At 31.8% G+C, this 26009-nt stretch overlaps 1 protein-coding gene across 7 annotated transcripts in view; it reads left to right on the forward strand.

Moving 5' to 3' along the window:
• LOC134725876 (polycystin-1-like) overlaps positions 1-26009 on the forward strand; it is an 87915-nt gene that overhangs the window by 27225 nt on the left and 34681 nt on the right. For 3 of the 7 annotated variants that reach the window (XM_063590121.1, XM_063590123.1, XM_063590125.1), the window contains 15 exons: positions 849-917; positions 1927-2004; positions 3185-3256; positions 3973-4142; positions 9271-9357; positions 11972-12679; positions 13223-13384; positions 13941-14132; positions 14519-14536; positions 16469-16658; positions 17272-17474; positions 17821-17952; positions 18214-18228; positions 20007-20135; positions 20682-25849. In XM_063590121.1, coding sequence (XP_063446191.1) covers positions 849-917; positions 1927-2004; positions 3185-3256; positions 3973-4142; positions 9271-9357; positions 11972-12679; positions 13223-13384; positions 13941-14132; positions 14519-14536; positions 16469-16658; positions 17272-17474; positions 17821-17952; positions 18214-18228; positions 20007-20135; positions 20682-25849 — 7393 coding nt within the window. The remainder of the gene's footprint in view (positions 1-848; positions 918-1926; positions 2005-3184; positions 3257-3972; positions 4143-9270; positions 9358-11971; positions 12680-13222; positions 13385-13940; positions 14133-14518; positions 14537-16468; positions 16659-17271; positions 17475-17820; positions 17953-18213; positions 18229-20006; positions 20136-20681; positions 25850-26009) is intronic. The other 4 variants (XM_063590122.1, XM_063590124.1, XM_063590127.1 and 1 more) reach the window with 4 other exon arrangements.

Consider the following 26009-nt stretch of genomic DNA (forward strand, 5'->3'; position numbering starts at 1 on the left):
ATGGCGTTTCCAGTCGTGTCTGTGCATTTACGCATGAACTGTTCTACCAAAGCTTCCCAAATTTTAATATTTTGTTACTGGTGACAAAATGGAGGTCAAGTTCAATAATGACGATTTTGACTTTTTCCGTTCAGGAGTTATGGTTCTTGAAAGATTGAAAAATGGTGTTTCCAGTCGTGTCCGTGCATTTTCTCATGAACCATTCAACCTAAGCTTTTCAAATTTTAATATGTTGTTACTGATGACAAAATAGAGGTCAAGTTCAATAATGACGATTTTGACTTTTACCGTTCAGGAGTTATGGTTCTTGAAAGATCGTAAAATGGTGTTTCCATTCACGTTGTTGCATTTACTCACAAACCATTCAATCTAACTTTTCAAATTTTAATATGTTGATACTGATGACAAAATAGAGGTCAAATTTGATATTGACAATTTTAACTTTCACCAATCATCAGTAATGGTTCTTGTGATATTGCCAGGACACAAATAAATGCTAATAAATCCGGTTTGCTGTCGTTGTGACAGCCTCTTGTTAAAAAATCATTCTGTGGTCTTCAACATTTCAAAGTATTCATAATAAAAATAAGATGTGGTATGATTGCTGATGAGACGACTATCCACCACAGACCAAATGACATATAAGTCAGGTTTGCTATTAAGAAACTTTATAAGATAAACCATGTTTACATGTAGTTTTTTTCAACTGTGGGTGAAATTCATTAGACATGAATCTTTAGTTTATTTTCATTCTTTCTCTTCTTCACAATTATGTCAACATCTTCATTTACCACATAAAGGATTATATCATATTGTCTTCTGAAAATCAAATTTATTCTATTTTTCAGGGATTTAAGCTGGAATAATTTTAGTATTGTTATAGATGTATTTAAAACATTAAGATGTTTAGAAGTAGTGTAAGTATCATTATGATAAAAAATGAAACTTTTTTCATCAACAGAGGTTACCTCCCTTTAGTAAGTTATCTGCCTTTCATAGTACTTAGTGTGCAGTAAGATGCATATTAGATAAGTAATAAATAGTTTGATCAAATGCGAATAAAATGTACAAATATATTTTTTTGATAATCTTGTCAACTATTTCACAAAATCAGGCTACTGACCAATTCATTGATATTCATGCAGTAGCTCTTGCAAATGGGAGGTAACTCATATGAAATGAAAAAAGTAAATATAATTGAAAATTTGATTCACAGTGAAACCTGCATTAGATGCACTTGGTTTGCAACATAGTATGCTGTTAATATATTTTATATTAGAGCTTTTATTATCATTCAAATGTTAGGCGTGAAGATTGCGATATTATGAGCACGCAAGCACAAAAAATATATGTTGCCTAATTGTAATTAGAACAAATTGTAGAACATGTTTTTATTATACTTTAAAGATTTCTAAACTAATTTAAAATATGAATTTAAACATAATTTCAAAAAGAAGTTTCAATACAACATTTAATAAAGTTCCTCATGCTAGAATCAATATTTTTGAATCAATAGAATTTTAGGTGTCAGTGATTAAATATTTTTTCTTTTGTTAATTTAAATTTCTATTCTTAATTGTACTAAAATTATAACATGCATATTGGTTCATTTTGTTCCAATTCGACTTAAATATTGCATAAGCTTGTGAGCACAATATTATTTTTTACAATTTATTATAAGAAGGATACTATTCAACAGTGTTCAGACAATAATCTGTTTATTGTATAGCAAAGCTTATCTTTGTCACTGATGAAATCACTAATTTGAAGGTTTATTATGGCACTAGTGTGTTAGGCTATATTATTGCATGCAAACTTTTGCTGCTTACATACTGAATAAAAGTATTTCATTAAGTATTCTAATAATATTTTAAATTATTTTGAATAAGGGTTTGTTTATTATACAAATACCTATTGTTTTCACAGTAAGCTCGGAGGAAATGCTTTTGCAAGTGTTGGATCTATTCAATTAGATTTTAATGAGTTGAGAAATTTAGTTGAGTTGTAAGTAAACTGGTGAAATTGTTCTATGTAGAAATAACTGACTAAAACAGGTGGTAGTTTTTATTTTGTTCACTTCTTTATTTTAATTCCCCTTAATCTTGATCTTAATTCTTGCTATATTTTGGCTAAGTACTTTACCATTTCATTGTTTTTCTAAGAGCAATAAGTGCACAGTAAAATTAATGTATATGGTAATTCTGTTAACTTAATGGCATGAACTTATATATTTGTAGACATAATTATTTATAGCCCTTTCTAGAAATACATTTACAGTCACAATTTGTTTCATATTTATTAAGATTTTGCCCTATGGGCAAAGTTACAATTTAAATGAACTTATAATTTTAATTTAGGAGGCTTGATTTTATTTTTGCTTATTTCTTTGTGCTTCACGTTTTTAGTTGACAGAAAGTAGACTGACTTACATCTTAAATCTTTCCTCTCATTTTGTCTTTATTCTATAAAAATTATCCCTTGGAGGGGTTGCTTATTTGTGAAACAGTTACTAACATCTTTCTTTTATAATTCTGTATATATATAAGGTGTTGGTTTAGTGTATTTTTACAATAAGAAATCAGACATGGTATTATTATCAATCATTTTTTGGAAGATCATTATAAAATCTCATTATTTTATTGTATTCTCACATTAACAAGTACTATTGGCAGTGCATGATGCCTTTGTCATAGAAAGGGAGACTATTTCATACAAATCTATGAAAAAAATACATTTTTGGAGAAAGGAAATATTTTTCTTTTGAGAGGTTATATCTGTTTTTGGGGGGTAAAAAGAAGAAACGTAGATACTGTCCCTACTGGGAAGGTATTCACATTATTGCACCTATTGTTAACCCTCATATGAAAGAAATATCTATTAAAATAAATAATGATATAGTACATTTATTTTACTCCTTATTTCTACCATTTCTGATTTTATGAATACAGTACATTTTGTACATGTAAATGGAAATATTTTGGACAAATTTAGAATGAATGTGAGTATGTCCTATATTTTATTATTATTTTAATTGGGAAGAAATAAGGTAAAAAAAAATTAATCTCAAGGTATTAACAAGTTTAAGATACCAAATGAGTTGTTTAATCCTGTATTATAAAATGAATTGAATATAGACTGACCTAGAATAGCGTGAATATTAATTATAATGTTTTTTTCTTTGTAGAGATATTAGCCATAACAAGTTCACCACGTTCCAAACCAATGTATTAAGTTCACTGTCAAGTTTACAAAAACTGTAAGTTCAAAATCTCAAAGCTCAATTACCTGTTATGCACATAAATCTCAAAGCTCAATTACCTGCTATGCACATAAATCTCAATAAAAAGTAATGCTGACACACAAAAATTCAAAGTCAGAAATGATACTTTCAGTTATATCACTTCACCTTCCTAGTGTCTTCCATAAGTCAGTCATAAAACAGAAAAAAAAGATGAGATATGTTAAACACAAGCCATTGCTGTTTATACCTAAAAAGAAAATAGTGTTTTCCTAATAATTGTAGCACAAAACACATAACGACAAAATCAACGAAAATTAGTTTCAATGAAACATGTTGAATCCGTGCTATATCTTATGTGAATTTAAAATGTCAAAATATTCTTAACGTCAAGTGACACATTTTTATGCATGCATGACAATAGATGTGAAAGAAACCAACAGGTCTAATCAGCGGTGAACTATTTGAATAAATAAATGAACACAATAATTCTTTGAGGTGTTTGTTTCGGATTTGGAAAACTATCAAATGAATTGTGTTTTTTTTAATATCTTCGGAAATTCTGTAAATTGGTGTTTAGAATTTTTTATCTGGTAGTTTATGTTAAACTATTATTTAGGACTTGTATTTATATACAACTGCTTCAAGACCGTTGATTCATAAATCCTTGTATCCTCATTTTTATTTATCGGGCATTCCATTTTATATATAATAACCTACTTTTGTAATTACAGAAATATTGCAAACAATCCATTTGACTGCACTTGTGATTTATTGTCTTTCCGTAACGAACTAGTCACGCTTGAAACATCAAATAATGTGGAGTTTGAAGATAGAAATGATGTCAACTGTTCCAATGCTCCCTCAGTCAACCTCCTGGATCAGGCATCAGAAAGGTTTTGGTGTAAGCATGGACTATATAATCTCTATTATGAATGATTGCCGTGCATTGAAATCTATGCATACAAATATATTATTATTATAGCATGCTGGATCAAAAAATCTTGAACAAAAGTAGAATTTAGCCAGAGAATTTTCATTTAGAATTTTTGTTCAAGGTTTTCTTTTATAATATAGCAATGAAATAAGGATTACTTTAAATTATATTAATTATATAGTTGTATAGTTAAATCATTTACATATAGTTTGATTTCTCCATTATTTTATTGCTATATTGTATATAAGATATGTAAAATATGCACAAAATAATGAATCAAATATATAAACTGACATCACTTTCCCTATAAATACAAATTTCCACATTAAAAAAATAATCACTGTTTTTCCTTTAAAGCTTTTTGTGGTCATTATTAGACATATTTAATTATTGTTTTTTTGAATTGTTTTTTTTTCACTCTTTGATAGACCTTAAGTAGCTTATAAACTTGTTGGCTCTAGGAAAAATATTCATTTAATATCCATTTAAGATTATAGAATAACTAGAATGTTGGTAGTTCAAACAGGTTAACTTGTTTATAACTTGGTATAATAATCTTGTTAAAGAAATTAATTTTTGTCAGTGGATTATTTCTGAGTTTTAAAGTATTTCATATTTATTTACTTTTATTACAAACGAAGATCAAGAGGTTACCATTTTGACCTCCTTTTCCCCTTAAAACTCTGAAGATGAAATTCAGATGCCTGTGAAAAATATAAGGTAACCTGTGAAAAGGGAAATAACTCCTAATGTTATAAAGATTTTTTTTTAAGATAAATTTTGTGATACGCTATATTTCTAAAGCCAGCAAGTAAAAGTAATTTGAATAGCACTAGTTTTAATGAAAAATCCATAAAATTGTAGCTTGCCAACATTCCATCCAGCGCCGATCTCTTGACGGTTATGCAACTGCAGGTTATAATTTATTTGGTTTGAAATTGTGGTGCTGGCCATAAGTTTGTCCTAAAACTATTTTATGCAACAAAGCAAATAACATGCAAAAGGGATTGGAGAAAAATCAATTATAATTGGAATATTTTAACATGCTTTTGGTTGAATTTAATTTGGTTAATACTGATAATTTGATTGGTTAGTTTGTTGGATGGATGATATTTTTATATAAAATCTATATTATTGATTGTTTATGTTTTATGTGTTTTAACACTGGTGCTGGGTTGAACAGATGTAGATTGGCATAGGTGTAATTGGTTCACAGTCACATTTTTAACATTTTTTTCCATTCACACTTTCTGAATTCCTAGTGATAAGTACAACACAATATCCCTTTCTAGAAATACATTAACAGTCACAATATTTAATGCATTTGATTTAACTGAAAAATACATCCCAAATATGAAACTTAAATTTAAAAATATTTTTGTTTTATTAGCTTTCTTATCTGACTGGTACAATAAGACAAATATAAGTAAGTCCCTATGAGAAAATACTGCAAACTTGGATATTTTTGCAAAAACTATTTTCACAGTGGATATTTCAGCACATTTTACATTATCATAGAAAATTACCACGTTTGCAGTAACCAGAATATTTCATTGTGCTACGTACACATTTTCTGCTGGAAAAACAATCTCCTAGGGATTGCTGTGCATAATTGTTCTGCAGCTTCCCACTGCTTTGTAAAAATATTGCAGTAAATACTTAAATTGATTGAATAACAAAATAGATTTTTTTTATTTTTTGTAGAGTTCACTTAGGTGTGACTAATTTAGACTTTAAAATATTTAAAAAATGTAGATTTTTATTCCCATATAAAAAAAGGAAAGTAATACAATCTTTTTCACTAAATACCCAAATAATACTTATAATTTTCATTTAAATAGTGTAATGGATAAGATAAAATGTCTAACCAAATAAGAGATATTAGATTATTCAGTTAAAACCCTACCCATTTCCCCATTCCCTTCTCCTGACTAACAATATATATATTCTGTCAGCTTTATTAACCCTGCTTCTGCTTAAAACTGACCAATCAACATCAAGCAAGTTTACTAACACAAACAAGAATATTTTTTATTTCAGCATTGTAGGAAAAAGATCAATTAAAAAAGGCATAAAGTAATGTAAAATAAATGGAATGTACTATTAAGTGTAATTATGTTTTTTACTATTATCCCATTTACATGAATGTGTACACTTTTGTGGTGCATGAAAAGTTTATTTGTAAAATTTTGAAAAAATGCATTATAAGCTAAGTTGTAATGCATGTGTTTTTAATGTTAAGAAAATAGTTAAGTAATTGTTTTTGTTTGATTTGAAGATCAAAATCTCTTTAAAAAAGTAGATTTCCCAATTTACTTAGTAGTGATCCTCAATCCCAAATATTCATTCTACATTTACGTTAAAAGACTTAATATATGTATTAATTGTTCTTAGAAATTTAACAAATATAGCCTCTCTCAACTTCTCAAGTCTTGTTTGGAGTAATTATAGTAAAAACTAGTGATTTTAGAAAACATGATTGAAAAGAACTAGATATTTAAATGAATTATTTTGTGATTGTTTGTCAATGTTATTTTTATCAGTCTAACATCTCACATATAGTGCACATGTGTTCTCCCTGTTCATGTAGGATATATATAAAATATAAAAAATGTCCATTCTAAATGAGATATGAAATGCAATAAGGAAAGCTTTATTTACCTGTGCTTCAAAGAATATATATTTTTTTTAATTGATAAAGGTAGTGTCTACGTTAAATTAATTTTGCATTCTTTTTACCCCATCGCTTTTATATCTTGAAATTGATACCTTGTATCAAGCAAAAAATAAATTTCCTCCTTATTAAATGTACATTTATTTGCTCAATGAATTTTAATCAATTTTATACTAGATATTTTTTTCTTCCCTTAAATTTCTTATGCCGTTTCAAATAGTTTTTGTTGTGATATTTTAGAAAAGATACCTTTTTCATCAGATCGTGTTTTATGGGAGAGCACGCTTGACAGTATAAAGATATGGCATAAGTTGTTAATGCTTTTATTAACTGACACAATAGTATAATTTGTATCACATATTATCACAAAGCATATCACAGAGATGCTTTATTATGTATGGCATTGTATGTAAATCAGCTTTTGTATAATGTAAAAAAGTTTAGAATAGATAATGGAAACAAAGAATTTGTCAAAAGGCCAACAAGCCAATCAAAGATCAGAAAACAGTGAAAGGTCACTAACAGGTCTTCAACAAGCCAATCAAAGAGCAGAAAACAGTCAAAGGTCACCAACAGGTCTTCAACAAGCCAATCAAAGAGCAGAGTGAAAGGTCACCAACAGGTCTTCAACAAGCCAATCAAAGAGCAGAAAACAGTGAAAGGTCACTAACAGGTCTTCAACAAGCCAATCAAAGAGCAGAAAACAGTCAAAGGTCACCAACAGGTCTTCAACAAGCCAATCAAAGAGCAGAGTGAAAGGTCACCAACAGGTCTTCAACAAGCCAATCAAAGAGCAGAGTGAAAGGTCACTAACAGGTCTTCAACACAATGAGAATTCCCTCATCTTGAGACAGACTTAAGCTGGCTCCAAATAATGTATACTAGTTCAGGAAAATGGATGACGCACTAGTTGTTCAAACAGAAATGAAGTTGGGAACATTTGTTTCTTTTTGTTTCACAAAAAAAAAATCAATTAGAAAATTAGATAAACAGATATATTTCAGATTGGACAAATTAACCGCCAACGATGGATAAACTAAACATAACCTGAACTCCTGTCATATCCAAACACAATTAGATTTTACTATTTTCAATTTTATTTGGGGGGGGGGGGGTCCTACTGCGGCCAAGTGATCAGTAGTATTGACACCAATTGTAATTGACAAAGATTATGAGAATTAATTTCAGGGGAATTTTGGACCCTTAATAATCCAGGCCAAGTTTAAACCCACTTGTCTAGGTGGTCTCAAAGGGTTGCATACTTGGCATCATTTTAGTGTCAGTGTTAGCTGTTGCAATTATTTTTTGTTAACTGTTTTACATGTCCGTATATGTTTTCTCTAAAACAATGCTGGTTTCTATGAGTCTGTTTAAATATAGGGTTTAGCATGCAAAGCAAATATAGAAATTGTTCTAAAGTTTGAAGAGAAATTTTTATATAAATGTTCACTCAATGGTGAATAATTTTGACAGTTCTCTGTGATACATAAACCATAGACATAATCTTTCTTCAACCATAAAAGTAGCCTTTAGAAGTGGTTCATTAGTGTTTTATGTTTTTTGTTTTTAATATAAATTAGACCATTGGTTTTCCCATTTGAATGGTTTTAAACTAGTAATTTTTGGGACCCTTTATAGCTTACTGTTCAGTGTGAGCAAAGGCTCCATGTTGAAGACCATCCTTTGACCTATAATGATCTATAATGGTTTACTTTTACAAATTGTGACTTGGATGAGAGTTGTCTCATTGGCACTCATACCACATCTTATATCTATTTAGAAGTTTATTTACCTAATTTACAGGCTATTTATGTCCTACATCAAACCTAGAAACGTACACAAATAATGATGATTCAACGGCTAATACTTGTGAGTCAGTGCACATCAATTAAATGTATTTTAATTTACCATAATAGTATATTATTATTTTTGTTTTCAAATTTATTTTTTAGCTTGTATTAAAATTAGTTCAAATTGCACCACATTAGTTCACGAATAAAGATTTTAAATATATTGGTAGATCATAAAGTATTCTGCTAGTCAAAATGAAAGATGGTTTAGCTAACGGAAATATTAAGGAAAAAATATTTGGAGATGATAATTTATGCAATGAAGCAATTGTCCAAATCACCAAATTATTCTCAAACTTTGTGTTTTTGAACTAATAAATTTAATAAATTAACACATATTCTAAATTAGATTATGATTGAAATTTAATTAAAATCTCAATTGCTTCGCTTTTGGATTGAAGTTTAAACTAGCAGAATATTTGCTGAATTATGTATTGATGTTAATTAATTTCTATAATTTTATTTTACTCTATGCCTTTTTAATTGATTTTAATTTTCTATATTTTTATTAGTATGTTTTGTTTTGTTTTATTTTATGCTTGTTATTAACACTGTTTCCTAACACATACAGCGTGTTCATCACATAAATCAAAACGTTCAACGCCAGCGTGGAAAAGTTATTGCAGTTCCTTGTCAACCACACATAGATTCTGTGTCGGTGAGTCAGTTGTTGGCACATTTAACTGTGGTTTGTTCCCCCCTGTGTTGATGGGACTTTGTGGGAAAGCTATTTCTATCTTTAATATAGAGTCACAGCTTACTATTGCCCCTCATTAGAGCTAGTTAATGATCTCTTTTCTCATCTTTTATCTCTCAACTTCTTGGTATAGAAAAATAATTGTTGTGTATATTTCACTAAGGATGGATCGTGAGTGAAATATTCACAACAATATGAAAATACATGTATTTGCAATATTTTTATATAAGTATGCGATTAAATCAATATATTCAAGAATATTTGTAATTGATGTTATAGTTTGTTAGATATTGTATAATTCTTTGCAACCAACACTATTTATGTTTCATATCTCAAGATATCTTTATCCCCCTTCTGGAAATGTCTTATCCCCTACCATGACTTGATTATTCTTGTTTATCTTCAAACAGTTATTAAATACGGTAAAACTATGGTTAACTTAAAGAGTAGAATTGAATTTATGAAACAAAATATATTTTTTTTGCAAAAAACGTAGTTAATATTTGCAGCCCTATAACCTTTTTTTATACAAGGGGTGGATTCAGGCGACGGGTTGTATATGCCTATGAGTCATATGAACACCTTAATTGTAGAATATAAGTGTGATTTTTGCTCCCTCCCCCTCCTTGTTTTTTGTAAACATATTTCAGATGCTGACCTTATTTTTATAAGGCCCTTGTGGGGTCCCCTTTAATGATAATTGATTAATAGGCCACGTACAAATTAGAATGATCAAGTCCGTATACAATCGGTGTCCCAGGGTACTCTTTTCCACTTCTCCTTGTGTGGTAGCTTTATAATGGGTATGGAATATGTCTAAGAGGATTTATGAAGAGGTAAGTTGTTATCTTACGATTATTACGGATAGGAAAGAAATGATGGTCATTTTTAAAATGAGAATATTGTGGATTCATTATCATTTGTTGGATATCAATTTTCATGGATTTTTTGGGGACCGGTAAACCAAGAATTTAAAGGTTCCACAAATAGCAAATTTTCTATAAGTTTGATTGCGGAATTTGGCAAACCACGAAATTAAATATCAACAATTATACAGGGATTTCTCAATCCACGAAAATTGGTACAATGAAAATAAATGAATTCACAGTTTATTTCTTGTCTTCATGTAAAGATTATGATTTTATGAGAATTCTGGGTAAGAAGAATAAATGTATATAGAAATCAGATATGACTGGTTTGTAGGTAATCCGGGTTGTTTCAATACTTATATTTTTATTTTATTTACCACATTAGATGCACATTTGTGTATTAACATTATATATGTATACATATATCACATTTCCCCCATCCTTTACCAATATAGTAATAGTTGATTTAAAAATAGCAATTAAAGCAAGTAAATATAATCCTCTTCATAATTTTTTAACTTTGGAGTACCATTCTGTTCATGAAATAAGTTCACTGTTTTGTATAGAAGGTTATGTTGACTATATTGTAGTCCAATTTTGGACATTTTTTTTTTTATCGTAGTCCAGTTCTGGGCTTTCATACTTTCAAGTAGTGCTAGTTTATAGCTTATTGCAGAGGTGTAGGGTTCAGTGTGTGTTTTGCTCAAATTTGATTTAACTGATTTAAATTTATGATAAATTTATAGATTTTGAATGTGCTAAAAAGTTTAAATTTCAGCTAACAACAAAAAGGGTTTCTTAAGTACATGTATGATGGTAGGTTTGTCATCTTCAAGATTATCTTCCGACTATCAGCTACTAAATTTGAAATAAATACAATATTCATGCATGTTCAGCATAATACAGTATTCTTGGAAATCTGTCTACAATGGAAATAATTTTTAACAAAAACTGTACCTTTTGGTTACCAAAATTGTCATTATGTTGAAATTATCTAAAAACTTCAGGAGCTAAGAGCTGCTGTCTTTGAAATCCTTCTATGTGTTTTTAACTTACCGGTATATCTTAAAAACTATAACAGCTAGAGGAAACTATATTTGAAAAATATGATGGCATCAAAGATCTACCAAAGTCAGTCTTATTTTGTAACTCATTGATGAGTTCTTGTGCTTGAGAAGATCTTTTTTTTAACAATTTGTATTGCAAAGATGAATTAAAATAAGAAAAAAGTAAATTTTTACAGTTCATCATGCAGTCTTCAATGATAGATGAGTGTTACTTAAAATGTCTGTGATGTCTGGACCATTTGTCAAATGCCAAAAAAACAGCAGCCCAAAAAGAACTTAAGAGCTTGTCTCACAGAAAACCATGCAAAAGTGTCCAGGAGTGAATTTTGCAGAATCTCTTTAAATTTGGTACACACAACACTTAGGCCATCCCAATATCACTTGCAAAAAAGAGTTGACATGCAGTCTTTAACAATAGAAAAGTGTTACTGTGCCTATTTCATATGTCAAATTTAGAGTCTAGACAAATAGTAAAAACATTTAAGAGACATTACCAAAAAATTGACATGAACATCAATTTTTAAGAAATTTTCATTCTTTCTTGTACAAAAAGTTGTTAACTTAAAATGATTTAATGTATTATTTCCTGTACATATTTTTCCACATTCCCATATTAGATTGTGTATTTCTTGTCTGTAGGTCCTGGGAGACTTGGTTCCTGTTACTTTGATACAGAGGACAAGGTCAAGTATGATGTTTTGTTTACAAACACTGAAACTGCAACAGACAATCAAACTTGTATTGAGAAGTGTTTCGACAACAATTCAACATTTGGTATATTTGAAGATGGTTTATGTATGTGTGGATACAAGCACATAGACCCGACTAATGAATGTTGGTGTAACTTAAAGGCCTACGTTGATGGGAGTAACATGGCTTGTGTTGACTCATCATCCACTAATATTGTGTATGTCAGTACAGTGTATCCTATTCATGCGGGACTAACTATTGTTCCTTTTGATCGAGTAACGGCAGGACAAAGTCAGACATTTACAGCTGAAGTTCAGTTATCCACCATTGTTCAGTACATATGGACATTTGGTGATTCTGTTGAGACTACATCAGGAACGTCATCCAGCATGACATATATTGTCAGCCATACATATGCCACAGCTGGGACATACACCATGACAGTTATGGCGTGTACCACCAATTCAGCATGTGCCTCCCTGTCTGTGTTAGTAGAGGTACGACCGGTACTTTCATCTGACAGTATAGATATCACATGTCCATCAACGTCACCTTCCCTGTCATCAACAATAACAGTGACGGGAACCATCAAGGCTGGATATAATACAGAATATAAGTGGACAAAACTACCTACTGATAATGTCACAGCAATTACAGGTATGAGAATTAAGTTTTAGATTTAAACCACACTCAAAGAGTACATGTACAGTACTATGGAATTTGAAGGAAAAAAATCAGATAAACTTTGGGTCATCTCTGCAAACTTCAGAAACAGCATATTATTAGTATATTTTGGTAGTATGGATCTGAGTTATTCATTTATGTACATTTTATATATTTTGTACTTGATAGAATTTTTTACATGTTTATTAGCGAGAAACTCATTGGATTTATATAATTTGTGGAACAAATTTATTTTAACAATTTGGACATGCAGAACAAAATGTTTCTGGTATAATATATATAATGAGGTCTATGAATAATATCAGCTTTGGACACATTGTGAAATAATGCCCATTGGATGTGTCACAGTACCTTATCAAGATCAAGACCACTCAGATTACTGGAATATTACTATTTGGCCATCTGAAATTAATATGATTTATGTGTTTATAAGTGAATGTCTATCATTAGTTAAATAAAGACAATGTTAGCTTATATATTTGAATAAAAAAAAATGTTTTATTTTTTTATTTTCAGAGGGTCAGTGTGATGCAACATGGGCCTTCTTTAGAGGTCGGTGCCTTCAAGCTCTATCATCTCCTTACACCTATAATGGAGCCACATCAACTTGTAATGGTGGCCATTTACTGACTGTACACTATGCACAGGAAATAACTGATGTCCTCAGCCAATATACATGTATGTATTATGTGAACTGTTTTGGATAGATACCAAACTTATGGAAATGAATATAAATGTATTCAGGTTGAAAAGATCTTTTTGCAAAGTCTGTTTTGAAAATTGAGTTGATATAAGAAGCCTACAAAATAGAATAAAATTCGTCTTTTATTCCGTATTTGAATGTTTAAAAATCAATAAAAATCTTATACATGTACATGGATATGTGCACTTGCATAAAGTGGATATCTATTTGAAGCAGCTCATGTTATGACCTTTCCTTAATGAGTTGTTTGTTCTTGAAGATATTATAGAAAGAGTTACTAAGTAATATTCTTTTTAACTGATGAAGTCTTGAGACTGATCTGTTTTATGGTTCATACAGAACAAATACAAGTATGAAACTGCTCTTGCTGCTTAATTAAAACAAATCTCAAATGGTTGCACTGTCTACAATAAATTACATATATAGCTTTGTTTATGATAGATATTCATCAATTATATTTACCGCTACTCAAAATGAAAAATTGATAGAAAAGAATAAAATATTTACTAATAGTTTGACATTGTTTTTCAGCTTTTTCAACAATATTACTGGGTGCAAAAAAAGATGGTAATGGATACAAATGGACCAATGGGAATAAAGCTTACTTCATGGTAGCTGATGTAACAGACTCATCTATTGGTGAATGTGTTGTGATTGACAGAACCAGTGGAGCATTGAAAGGCATTGATTGTGCTTCTTCTCACAGTATTCTATGTCAACAAGGTAAATATCTAAACTTTGCAACTTAGAGCAGGATTGGAGGTCAAATAAATGTGTATTATATACGTAAGATTATGAAAATGCATTCAAATATTTTAAAATAAACTTGGAAAATCAGTATACGATAATGTCAGAAAATTAAGGAGTAGTGGACTTAAAGATATAAATCAAGAGGAATATAACACTACAAAGTTAAATAACAAACTCGAACATAGACCTGAACAAGTAAACAACACTGAAAACTTACAAAAAAACCTCACACAATGACCTTGAACAAATTAACAATAGAATAGAAACTTGCAGAAACTCGCTTTAATAAGAAGGTTTAGAGGAAGAATTAATATAGTATGAAGTTGTTAAAAAATTTAACATTGAAAAATTATTTACAGACATTCAGAATAGCAGTAGTAAGTTTTGTAGCATGGTATATTACAATTATGTAATTTTCACTTGCATGACATATAAATACCACCTAAATTAACCTCTATATTGTCAAGGCTTAAAAACCAAGCAACAGATGTATTTAGTTTCACACTGAAATTATCAATTTAATGTTTATGTTAAGCAGATGCTTTATGGAGATCAATTACTTTTACGTCTTTCCATCTGAACTAGGATTTAGAAAAATTGCTTAAAATTTTACTTTTTGTATAAATGGGATTTTTTTTTTGTTATCACTTTTGTGGCTCAAGGTTTTCAAATTTTCCTATCAGACTCGGAAAAAAAAGCCTCCTCTTTAATTCTGGAATAATGGTGGCCCTGATATAACTTTTGTTAAGAATAAAACAATTTGGACTTCAGCAACATTTTTTGATTGTACGTACATGTATCAGCTAATGTCCATCAATGGAAGCATACGATTGGGCATCAAATGATTTGTGATAGCTATTCTAATAAGTTGGATCTTATGATTTATAACGTACATTGGGTTATCTTTGTGACTATTTTTGGTAGCAGAGTGGGCCTTAGAAAGGACAGTTAAATTTATGCTGTAGATATTTTTAGCATTTCACCGCCTTTTAGAAAACATTTAAATGAACATGTGTATTAATGTTTGCCTATAGTAGATTTGGCTGTGCAATGTCTACTGCAAAAATAGAGAAAATAAGACATACACTTAAATTTCCTGATACTTAGGGTTTCATTCTATATCATAACAGCATTTATGATAAAGGAAATGCACAAAGATTACATACTATAAGGAAATGCACAAAGATTACATACTATAAGAATAACACATAAGATCTACTCCATATACTAACACATTTAACTACTGTGGATTCATTATATTTTTCATGGATTTCATGGGTACAAGTTAGTAAACGAAGAAATAAAATGTTCAACAAATAACAAATTTCCCATAAGCTTGTATGCGGACTTTGGCAAAACCACGAAATTAAATATCCATAGACATGTTAGTTTTCCTTAATCCACAAAAATTGGTTCCAACGAAAATAAATGAATCCACAGTTTTATACATACATTTTCTCCAACCTTGGACTGTGTCTATCGAAAGCACCAGATTACTTTCCCAGATGACCTTGACGTCACATGTTTGTACAGTTCAGTTTATTCTGTTTTCCCAGATGACCTTGACGCCACATGTTTGTACAGTTCAGTTTATTCTGTTTTCCCAGATGACCTTGACGCCACATGTTTGTACAGTTCAGTTTATTCTGTTTCCCCAGATGACCTTGACGTCACATGTTTGTACAGTTCAGTTTATTCTGTTTCCCCAGATGACCTTGACGTCACATGTTTGTACAGTTCAGTTTATTCTGTTTTCCCAGATGACCTTGACGCCACATGTTTGTACAGTTCAGTTTATTCTGTTTCCCCAGATGACCTTGACATCACATGTTTGTACAGTTCAGTTTATTCTGTTTTCCCAGATGACCTTGACGTCACATGTTTGTACAGTTCAGTTTATTCTGTTTTCCCAGATGACCTTGACGCCACATGTTTGTACAGTTCAGTTTATTCTGTTGATGTGACAAACAAACATGGTTATAGGGTTTTTAAGATAAAAAAAGGAGAAATTATGGTTGTAAAATTTTGAATCCATGTATATTTTGACCCAGTTATATAGACCAGTAGTGGATAGTTATCCGGGTCTGGTATCTTTAATGAGGTTATTTTTATAGCATAATCCTGCCATTTAAACATTTTTGGTCACATAACATAAAATGCCAGGATGTGACTAAATATTGCATGAAGTTATGATTTTTTTTACACAAACTGTATATATTGTATATAATAGCTACTTATTGTAACATTTCATTATAAAGATAGAAAATCTTAGTTTATACAGCCATTAAGTTTTTATTCTTAATTTGTAGTACCAAATACAGAATGTTCTGATGGGGGACATTATTACTCGGACAACAACCACTGTTACAAGTTATATGAGACCAGTGTTGATTGGTCAGTGGCGGCCAGTAACTGCCTATCATTGACCAATCAGTCACAGTTAGCTGTCATAGACTCTCTTGCACTGTCTTCTTTTATCACAAGCAGTGTTTTCGGAAGGTATGTTTCAAGTCAAATCTAATGAATATTTAAAGTTGGTAATTTTGAGAATGGAAATGGTGTCAAAGAGACAACAACTCCACCAAAGAGCAGAACACAGACAAAAACAAAGGCCATCAATGGGTCTTCAATGCAGCGGGTAAATCCACCACCCTGAGGTGGACCTCACCTGGACTTTAGATAAAATGTATACTACTTCAATGAAATTGGCCATCATACTCAACTCCAAAACATATAAATGAACTAAAATTAAAAAATGTCAAAATTCCACATTTATGACTTGAATTTCATTTATGTCTGCTCATGTTTTTCAGACTTGAGGAAATTTGAAGTGTGCCATATTATTAAACATTTCCTTGTGGAAGACATAATGAAATCTGTAAATATAAATGAAAAAAAAAGGGATCTGTAAAAATCAACTTCTATGAAATTTTCTTGTTAGGTTGCTTTCTAACAGTTTAGTATTTATACATATATTTTCATGAATATGAAATTCGTTTAATACAGAAGGTACAACAATAACCCAGCTTTGTCAAAGAACATGTTGAATATTGTTTAATCTCATTTGAACTTCAAGGAGAATAAAATAGATTTATTTCTTACTTATTAACAGTGTGACCCAGTCAGCTTGGATAGGTCTTACAGACAAGGTGTCAGAATCTTACTTGATGTGGACAAACAACCAATCAGTTGTCAACTACAATCCTGTTGGTACTGCCCCAGAAACAGACTGCATAACAGTAGACAAAGCTGGTTCCTGGTCTCACTGGTCTTGTCAAGAATCCAACTACTATATTTGCCAATATTCTTTAAGAGGTAGTTAATTTTATTGTTAAATGATGGAGGTTTCATGAATACACATATCTGGCAGTATTTTTAAAGAGATATTTTACAGTAATGTCTAACCCTAGATACATTTGGTCTTACGTCTTCCTAAAGAATATTACTGATATACATAGTTTTACTATATAAGGGGTATTTATTTCTTATTAGTACAAATGTAATATATATTGTATACAACTTCAAAGATTTCTGTTTCTTTGTCCTGTCCAAATTTGATCAAAAGTACTGCAGCAAGCTTTTTCTAAATTCCAATTATTATTGTCTTGCTATACTTGCTATGAATGTTGTTAGAATGTCTTCATATCTTTTCTTTTTTCAGAAACTGTAAAGATACCAACCTATCTAGCAGGGATTGGTCGTTTGGTACCTACTGGGTCAGCATACAGCTTGACTTCAATGGCTTCAGCCAGTTTGCCAGCCAATGCTGTATCCATTACAAACAATTTTCCAGGTGTGTATACACAACTTATTGTTGTTCATATAAATTTTCAACAACAACAAAAATTAGTAGTTTTGATGGATGCATAATTTTTTTAATAATAGACAGTTGTTCATGCATGCAAGACAGCTGAGAAACATCTTAATGTTTAGATGAAATAAGTTAGCAATCATTGCTCTAATACATTTATTTATTACAAAAGTGAGACAAGCTTTGTAAATTAGTTTAAAGCATTTAGAAATCTTAAAATAATTTTGTGATAATATTTTGTAGTAAACGCATTTGCTGGTATGTTTTAAATACATTTTTTTTTATTTAGCTGCATTTTTCATTCTACTGCTTGCTGTTTGCACAAAATAGTAGATCTGATTTCATAGAAGATAGTTTCTTTAACATTGTTCTTTTGAATAGATTTAATGCTGTGTCTATGATTTTTTCCCTCATTTAATCTCTTACATTAATTTTGAAAAAAAAGTTGCATTTTTTTTTTAGCTAGGCACACTCTTATTTTCTGCTTGTTATACATCACCTTATTATACTATAAAAAAAAATCAAATTACCATCTAACAGTAATTTAAATGAAAAATATTGTCATACCATATCTCCAATTTTAACCGATGATAATATCTATTTTTTTTAAGCTTGCCTATGGCCAAAAGCAATTGACATCACCTGGTGTCTGTCGTCAATGCTGTTGTCTGTTATCTGTAGTATAAACTGTTGAAAATACTATTCTAATTTAATCAAACTTTAAATGAATGATTGTAAGGTTATCTATTATGAAGTTTATGTTTTTTATTCCTGCCAATTAACAAACATGGTTGTCATGGCTAAAAATAGAAGACAGATTATATCTGACGACAATAGATAGAAAAATATGAATTGTACAAAAAGTACTAAATGTTTTCCGTAGGACAATTTAAGGGGACCACGTTATGATAAGTTAATGATATTTGCCATGTAATTATTGCATTCTCATTTCTGCAGAGATTTTTGGCTGGGCACCTTCAGTCATGGTTAATTGAATGTTCTTCATAGTTTGAGCTTAAGTATTGCTATTTTAATTTCATTTTGTATTATACTATCAAAATAACATTTAGGGGAGACATATCTGTGTCAACACTTTATTGACTTATTTCAAGTAAACTATATTATATTGGTAGAAATTTTTAACCATAAAAATGATCAGCAATACAAGATCTAAAAAATGTTTATACGCATGAACAAAGTATAAGAGTTGCTCTTAAATTATATTTTTTTTACTAATTTAAGAGTTCTTGCCCTTTATAAGGAAAACTATTTGAGATAAAAACAGTTTGGCATCTTATTATAAAAATTGTAATAGAGATAACTGCATATAGCAAAAGTAACAACAATACAAGATACATATGAAGGTGAGCAAAAAAGGATCTTAGGAGCCTCTTGTTTTACAGTGTTGTCTGTTTTAGCGTGTACCTCCTGTGTGACTGTAGTTTTCCTTAGTTTTGCTATATATATATAAATATATTCGTTTTGTACTAGTGTTTAAAGAGATGCTTCTATAAGGATATTAACTATAAGGCTCAAAACCATTTATACAGCCTTTCTATGTTAAAGACTTCACTTTGACCTATAATGGTTTACTTTTACAAATTGTGACTAGAACAGAGAGTTGTCTCACTGGCACTCATACAACATCTGTTGGAATCTATTTCATGATACCAACCATAAGTACTACAACCTGTCTAGGCAATATAGGAAAGTTGTACTGGCATACTACAACCTGTCTAATTATGTCTTTTAACCATTTCTGCAATATCAGCTGTCCAAAGGATGGCAATTTGAATACCTTCTCCTTTAAAATGTATTTCATTGGCAATTAAGTTATCAGGAGCAATTTATTTTTTTATGTTTTTATTTACAGTAATAAATTAAAAAATTAGGATGGGCACTTATGATAACTTTATAGTGTTGGTTATTTCTGTTTTAATTAATTATAATGATAATTTGGTAATGGTCTTTCGTGTAATGATTTGTCTTATTGCTATAGTTATTGGAAGTTATATTTTCTGTTTTTCTATTTTTAGGATTATGGTTTTCCCACGGAGGAGAAATACAGCAGTGGAATTTCAGAACGAATGCCTTGACAAAAGATACTGTTATCTCCTTCCAAGTCTACACACCAATATGCTCCTCAGGAACACTTATAAAACCAGGTAAATCCCATATTCAATACATTGATATGTTCCTCAGAACACTTTTAAGTTCAGATAAATCCCATAGTTGAATACAATGATATGTTCATCAGAAAAACTTACAAAACCAGGGAAAATCTTATAGTCAATACAATGATATGTTCCACAGAAACATCTACAAAAACAGATAAATCCCATAGTCAATACATTTATATGTTCCTCAGGTATAATCCCTTCTAGTAACAAAGTACATCAATATGTTCCACAAAAACCAGTACATGTATTACCATAACTCAATGAGACAGTAACCCTACAACAGAAAAATCAAAGCATCATGTTCATGATTCATTGATTGACCGGTTTAAAAAACCTATGAAATCCCCTTGATAACAGAATTCTTTAACAATTTCATTATCTGCATTCAGTTACACAGGCAACACATTTCACTGTATCCACTCCTGTTGATATGTTATATATATGCATATTTATTGCAATATTGAATGAATTTACTTAATAATTCTTAATTTTAGTTGATATTAAAAATTAAAAAATTTATGTACATTACAGGCTGTGATGGGACTGGTGCCAGATATGCTTCCTGCTCCAGTACTGTGACCACATGTAGTGCTACACCATATTGTAATGAAGGGACAGAAAGTTGTTATCACACCAATGACTGTATCCCAGTCTCAGATCCTTGCAATTGTAACCAGATAGAAAGCACACATCCCTACTGTAGTACCCCATTTGTTGGAGATCAACCAAAGTATCGACTTGTTGGACAAACTGTAGTTAATCTACCTAGTGGTCCAGCGGGATATTTTTCAGTAAATGCCGATGGATTGACAGTTAGTGAGGGAGACATCATTGCATTCCAGACAAACAACAGTGTTGATGTTATTTTATGTGATAGCACTGATTTAAAACTGCTTCAGAATATACTGCAAAAAATCCAAACGTCTTGGATGTCTGTTGGTGATGAGGTAGATATGTCATCATCTGCCTCACCATGGCGTAACAATACAGCCTGTTACTTCCAAGCAGTTTATACTATTCCGGAAACTGTTACATTGCCTCCTTCTTTACAATATTCTACCGTAGCTGGGTCGTACACCTATGAGTTAAGTCTTCCAAATGATAACATTGCAAAATCCTGTACATTTACCGTAGAAGAAGAAGTTGGAGATTTGGACTGGATATATCCTACCGTCCAATCAACAAGTGGAAGTACCAGTACATTTTATGTTGAAGCCGATGTTCAAACATACTTAGTATTTGCAGCTAAGAGAGGTACAAATCTACAGGTTTCCTGGTCAGTTGATGGGAATGATTATACCTCTACCTTCCAGTCTTCATGTCCAAGCAGTGTAACATCAGAAGTAGTAACTGTATGTGACAGTAGTAATTACTGGATATCTGAACCATTTGCCTACCTACAATATGCATTTCCTTATAACAGTGGCACATCTGTATCTGTCGTTATCACAGTAAATAACACTGTTGGATCATCTACACAGACATTTGCTAGCAAAGCCTTTCAGCCTCTTTCGCTTGATTTCAACCTGACAGACTTCAGCAATGGATACCTTGTTGAAGTCAATAAGGCCATAGATTTTACAACTTCTGTTAGCAGTGGAAATCCAACAGTCTATGATTATTATGTAAATGGAACTAAAGAGCACACTTCAACAACTTCTGGAACATTCACGTATACATTCACTGCAAAAGATTACTATGAAGTCACCGTGGAAATATCAGATGGTTTCAAAACAGCTAACAAGTCTATTAGTGTGACCAGCAAATATGCAGCAAATGTTCAAAGTCTGACCTTAGTTGGAGTACCTACAACAGCAGCAGTCAGCGCTGCCGTTCAGTTTCAAATTACATGTACTGTAAATGCTCAAGCTTTCGTTACAGTTCAGTGGGAATTCGAAAGTGGTACAGTTTCAGAGTCATTGGAAACTACAACAACTTCCCTTACTCTTAGCAAATCTCACACACATACAATGAATGGAACGTATACATTCAGGTTAACAATCACTGACGACTTTGGTACTGTAGCTACTCAAACTCAGACAATCCGTGTTGTAGAACACCTACCATCGGTTTCTTTATCAGCTAGTTTCACGTCGATAAGGACAGGCTCCAGCATTGATTTTATCGCAACCGTTCCTGATATAGCTTCCAAAGATTACGGAACATTGTCATATACGTTTGATTTTAACGATACTACGACTGAAGTTAGTCCGTCAAAAGAAAAAGTTCACACTTTTGGTACAGCCGGAACCTATTACGTTACAGTTCAAGTGTCAAATCAAGCTGAAACTGTGCAAGATACAGTTATTGTTGGAGTATTTGATACAATAACAGGATTAACAATCACTGCAGCCAGAATAGTTGAAGTATCTACTACAACTTCTATAACAGCTTCTGTTACAACTGGAAATGCATTGACATACAGCTTTGAAATATCTGACAATGCTTTGTCATCTGGAAATATAACTGACAATGTTTACAATCCATCTTTGTCTAAGACTGGTCACTTCAATATAACCTTGAGGGCTTGGAACGACCTCAGTAGTGCAACAGTAACCAAGGAACTGTATGTTGTGGATACGTCAACTTTAGAAATTATTAGATTCGAACACAATGCATATCAAGCTACAAATACTCTGCTTGCTGTCACAGTGGATGTACTGTATTATGATTTCACTGATTTAATAATTACATGGACATTTGATGGTAACATTGTCAAGGGTATTGGGCTTTCAGGTCTCTCAACATCCTATACATTTACAACACCTGGAATCTACAACTTTTCTGTGATATTACAGTCAAAAACTAATACAGCTGTAGTGGTATCTGGTTATTCTACTGTGGAAATACAGGACTCTGTAGCAGGACTTATAGTTTCCAATGATGGTCCGGTAGGACTGGCTTCAACTGGTTCCGCTGTTGTCACAGTCACAGCATCAACAACAGGTGGTGATAAGTTACAATACACATGGGATACAGGAGGAACAGTACAAACAACTACAAGTAACTTTATTACGTTAACTAAATCAACTGAAGTTTCCGAAACTGTTGTCGTGATGGTTTGGAATGATGTTAGTTCACAAAATGGGACAACAACATATAAAGTTCAGTATGCTGTTGAAGGGTTGAAAATTACATGTCTTAATTGTACAGAGAGCAGTGGTGTCACTTATCTACAATCCACAAAAACAGCTTCATTTGTTGCCTCGTTGACATCAGGTTCTAATGTTACTTATAACTGGTTGTTTGGTGACGGAGGATTAGGAACGGGAATATCTCAAACTCATTCATATACAACAGCAGGAACGTATACCATCACAGTGTCAGGTGTCAACGATGTCGGCACTGTTAATGCAATATTTAATATTACTGTTCAAGAGGAGATAACCAGTGTTTCAATTAACTGTACAAATAGTACCAAATTTGTCAACTCCACATTTATCTTACAAGCCAATCCTGTTGGAGGAAGTGATATAACTTACGCATGGCAGGATTGTGGAACATGTGCTCAAAACTATCAGACCTCAGAGGTATACACCACAGGCACTTACTATCAGTCTGGAACTTACATAGTATCAGTCAAGGCATTGAATCAAATAAACTTTGTGGTGGCATCAAAATTTATCTCAGTAATAGATTATATAACTAATGTTACTGTGACTTCCAACTTGATTCAAGGTCAGTATGCAGCAAAAGGTCAGGCTTATACATTTGCGGCCGTAGCGAATACTGATAACTCTCATATGTTTTATACATGGAAGGTAAAGACAGGGACAACAACTTTGTATTCCTCACCAGTACACATATACAAAAATTTGACCTATACATTCACTAATTCTCTACAGTATGAGGTTGAAATCAGAGTTTGGAATACTCTATCAAGTGAATACACTGCTACTGTTGATGTTATGGTTGAAGAAGAAATATCTGGTGCCTACGTTTCTTTAGATAAGACATCGCCAATAGCAACAGGGGAAGTTTTAGTAGTCGCTGCCGTGACATCAACTGGAACTGAACTTTCATACAAATGGATTCTACAGAATTCAACAGGACAGTATACACTGAATGAAACAGCAAAGTCTTTTACCTATACTTTCAGTGATAAAGGAGATTATGTATTTATCTTAGAAGTGAGTAATGATTTAGGCATGGAGACTGTAAATAATTCCATCAGTGTTATGGAAGCTGTTTCTGGTGTCAACATCAGTTCAGTCGTCAATGAATCTTATCCATATATTGCTGTAGGCTCACATATAACATTTACAGCAGTTATTGGCACAGGAGAAAGTTACACAACAACGTGGACATTAGCAGATGGTGTATCTACAGCACTTACACACGGTGGAATCAGTTTTCCATACAATTTCACCACATCTGGTACTTTTATAATTACAGTCACGGTACAGAATCTTGTTAGCACTGATTCTTATTCCTTCACAGTCTATGTTCAAGGTTCTATAACATCGCTGACCTTGGTGGCAAACACCAGTTTAGCCGAGACTGGACAGTCTGTACAATTTACTGCTAATTACAACACAGGGGCAGATAATTTGGTGTTTGAATGGACAATAGAAGGAACTGTGATTAACGGAACGTCTGATACCTTATCACATATATTTATTACTGCTGGAACATTTATAGCTCATATAAAAGTGTACAATCATATCAGTCAGATGACAGACGTAGTAAATGTGGTCGTGGAAGTACGTATTTCTGGTTTCGGTATAACAGGTTGCAATGCAGTTCAGGAGATCAACAATGCTGTATCAGCAAGTTTCAACGTAACTCAGGGAACAGATGTAACGTATAGTTATAGGCTGGACACAGAATCTTCATCCTCCATGACAGGCTCTGGATCCTCAATATTATACACATATACAACGACAGGACTGTATAATTTGTATGTGAATGCCTCCAATCAGGTCAGTCAGGAATCACTGCAGTGTTTGTTCACAATTATAGGACCTATATCAGGTCTGGCTGTCGATACTACCAACTCTAATTTCTTTGTGAACTATACAGTAAATTTACAGGTCACAGGAAATAACCTTATTGGAGTTACGTATAATTGGAGGTTTTCACCTATAAATGAAAATATTACTACATCGGATAGCTTACTACAGAAGATTTTTACAACATCGGCAACATACCAGTATGAATTAGAAGTCACAAATGGCATAAGTTCTGCTACACTATCAGGAACATTTTTCATAGATCCTCTTCATTGTGATGCAATGAATGTGGCAAAGGGAGGTCAATCTGAAAAGATCAGAAAGAAATCATCAACATCTACGTTCGAAGTCACTGTTGACAAAAAGGGGTGTACATCTTACACTCTAAAGTATGATTGGAAGGTTTACAATTCTTTGACAGGTTGTGCTGGAGCTCTCAATAATCAAGTCACTTTAAACGCAGCCACCGTTACAAATACTCCCAAACTAATGCTGGACAGCAAGCAAGATATAGGTTCGTACTGTGTACAGCTGACCACTTGGTACGATGACACACCACTCATTCAAACCATTGGATACAACTTGACTGTGGTGGATTCCAACCTTATAGCCATCATTGCTGGGGGTAGTAAACTAAAGTATCCACAGTCTAGTAACATTACCGTTGATGGAAGTGGATCATTTGATCCTGACAGTAGTTCCACTGCTCTACTGTACAGCTGGGGATGTTCAGCCACTTATCCACTGGTGAGTTCATATACAATTTTTATTAAACTTTTTTTAATCTATTTTAACAACCGGTATTGACGTTTCTTTTATCTTGCTTTTATTTTAACCTAACCTTTTGTCTGATATTTTTTTATCTAATTATATATATATGAATCTATCTTTTACATTATTTTAACCT

This window comes from Mytilus trossulus, chromosome 7 (assembly GCF_036588685.1).
Source record: "Mytilus trossulus isolate FHL-02 chromosome 7, PNRI_Mtr1.1.1.hap1, whole genome shotgun sequence".
Lineage (NCBI taxonomy): Eukaryota > Metazoa > Mollusca > Bivalvia > Mytilida > Mytilidae > Mytilus > Mytilus trossulus.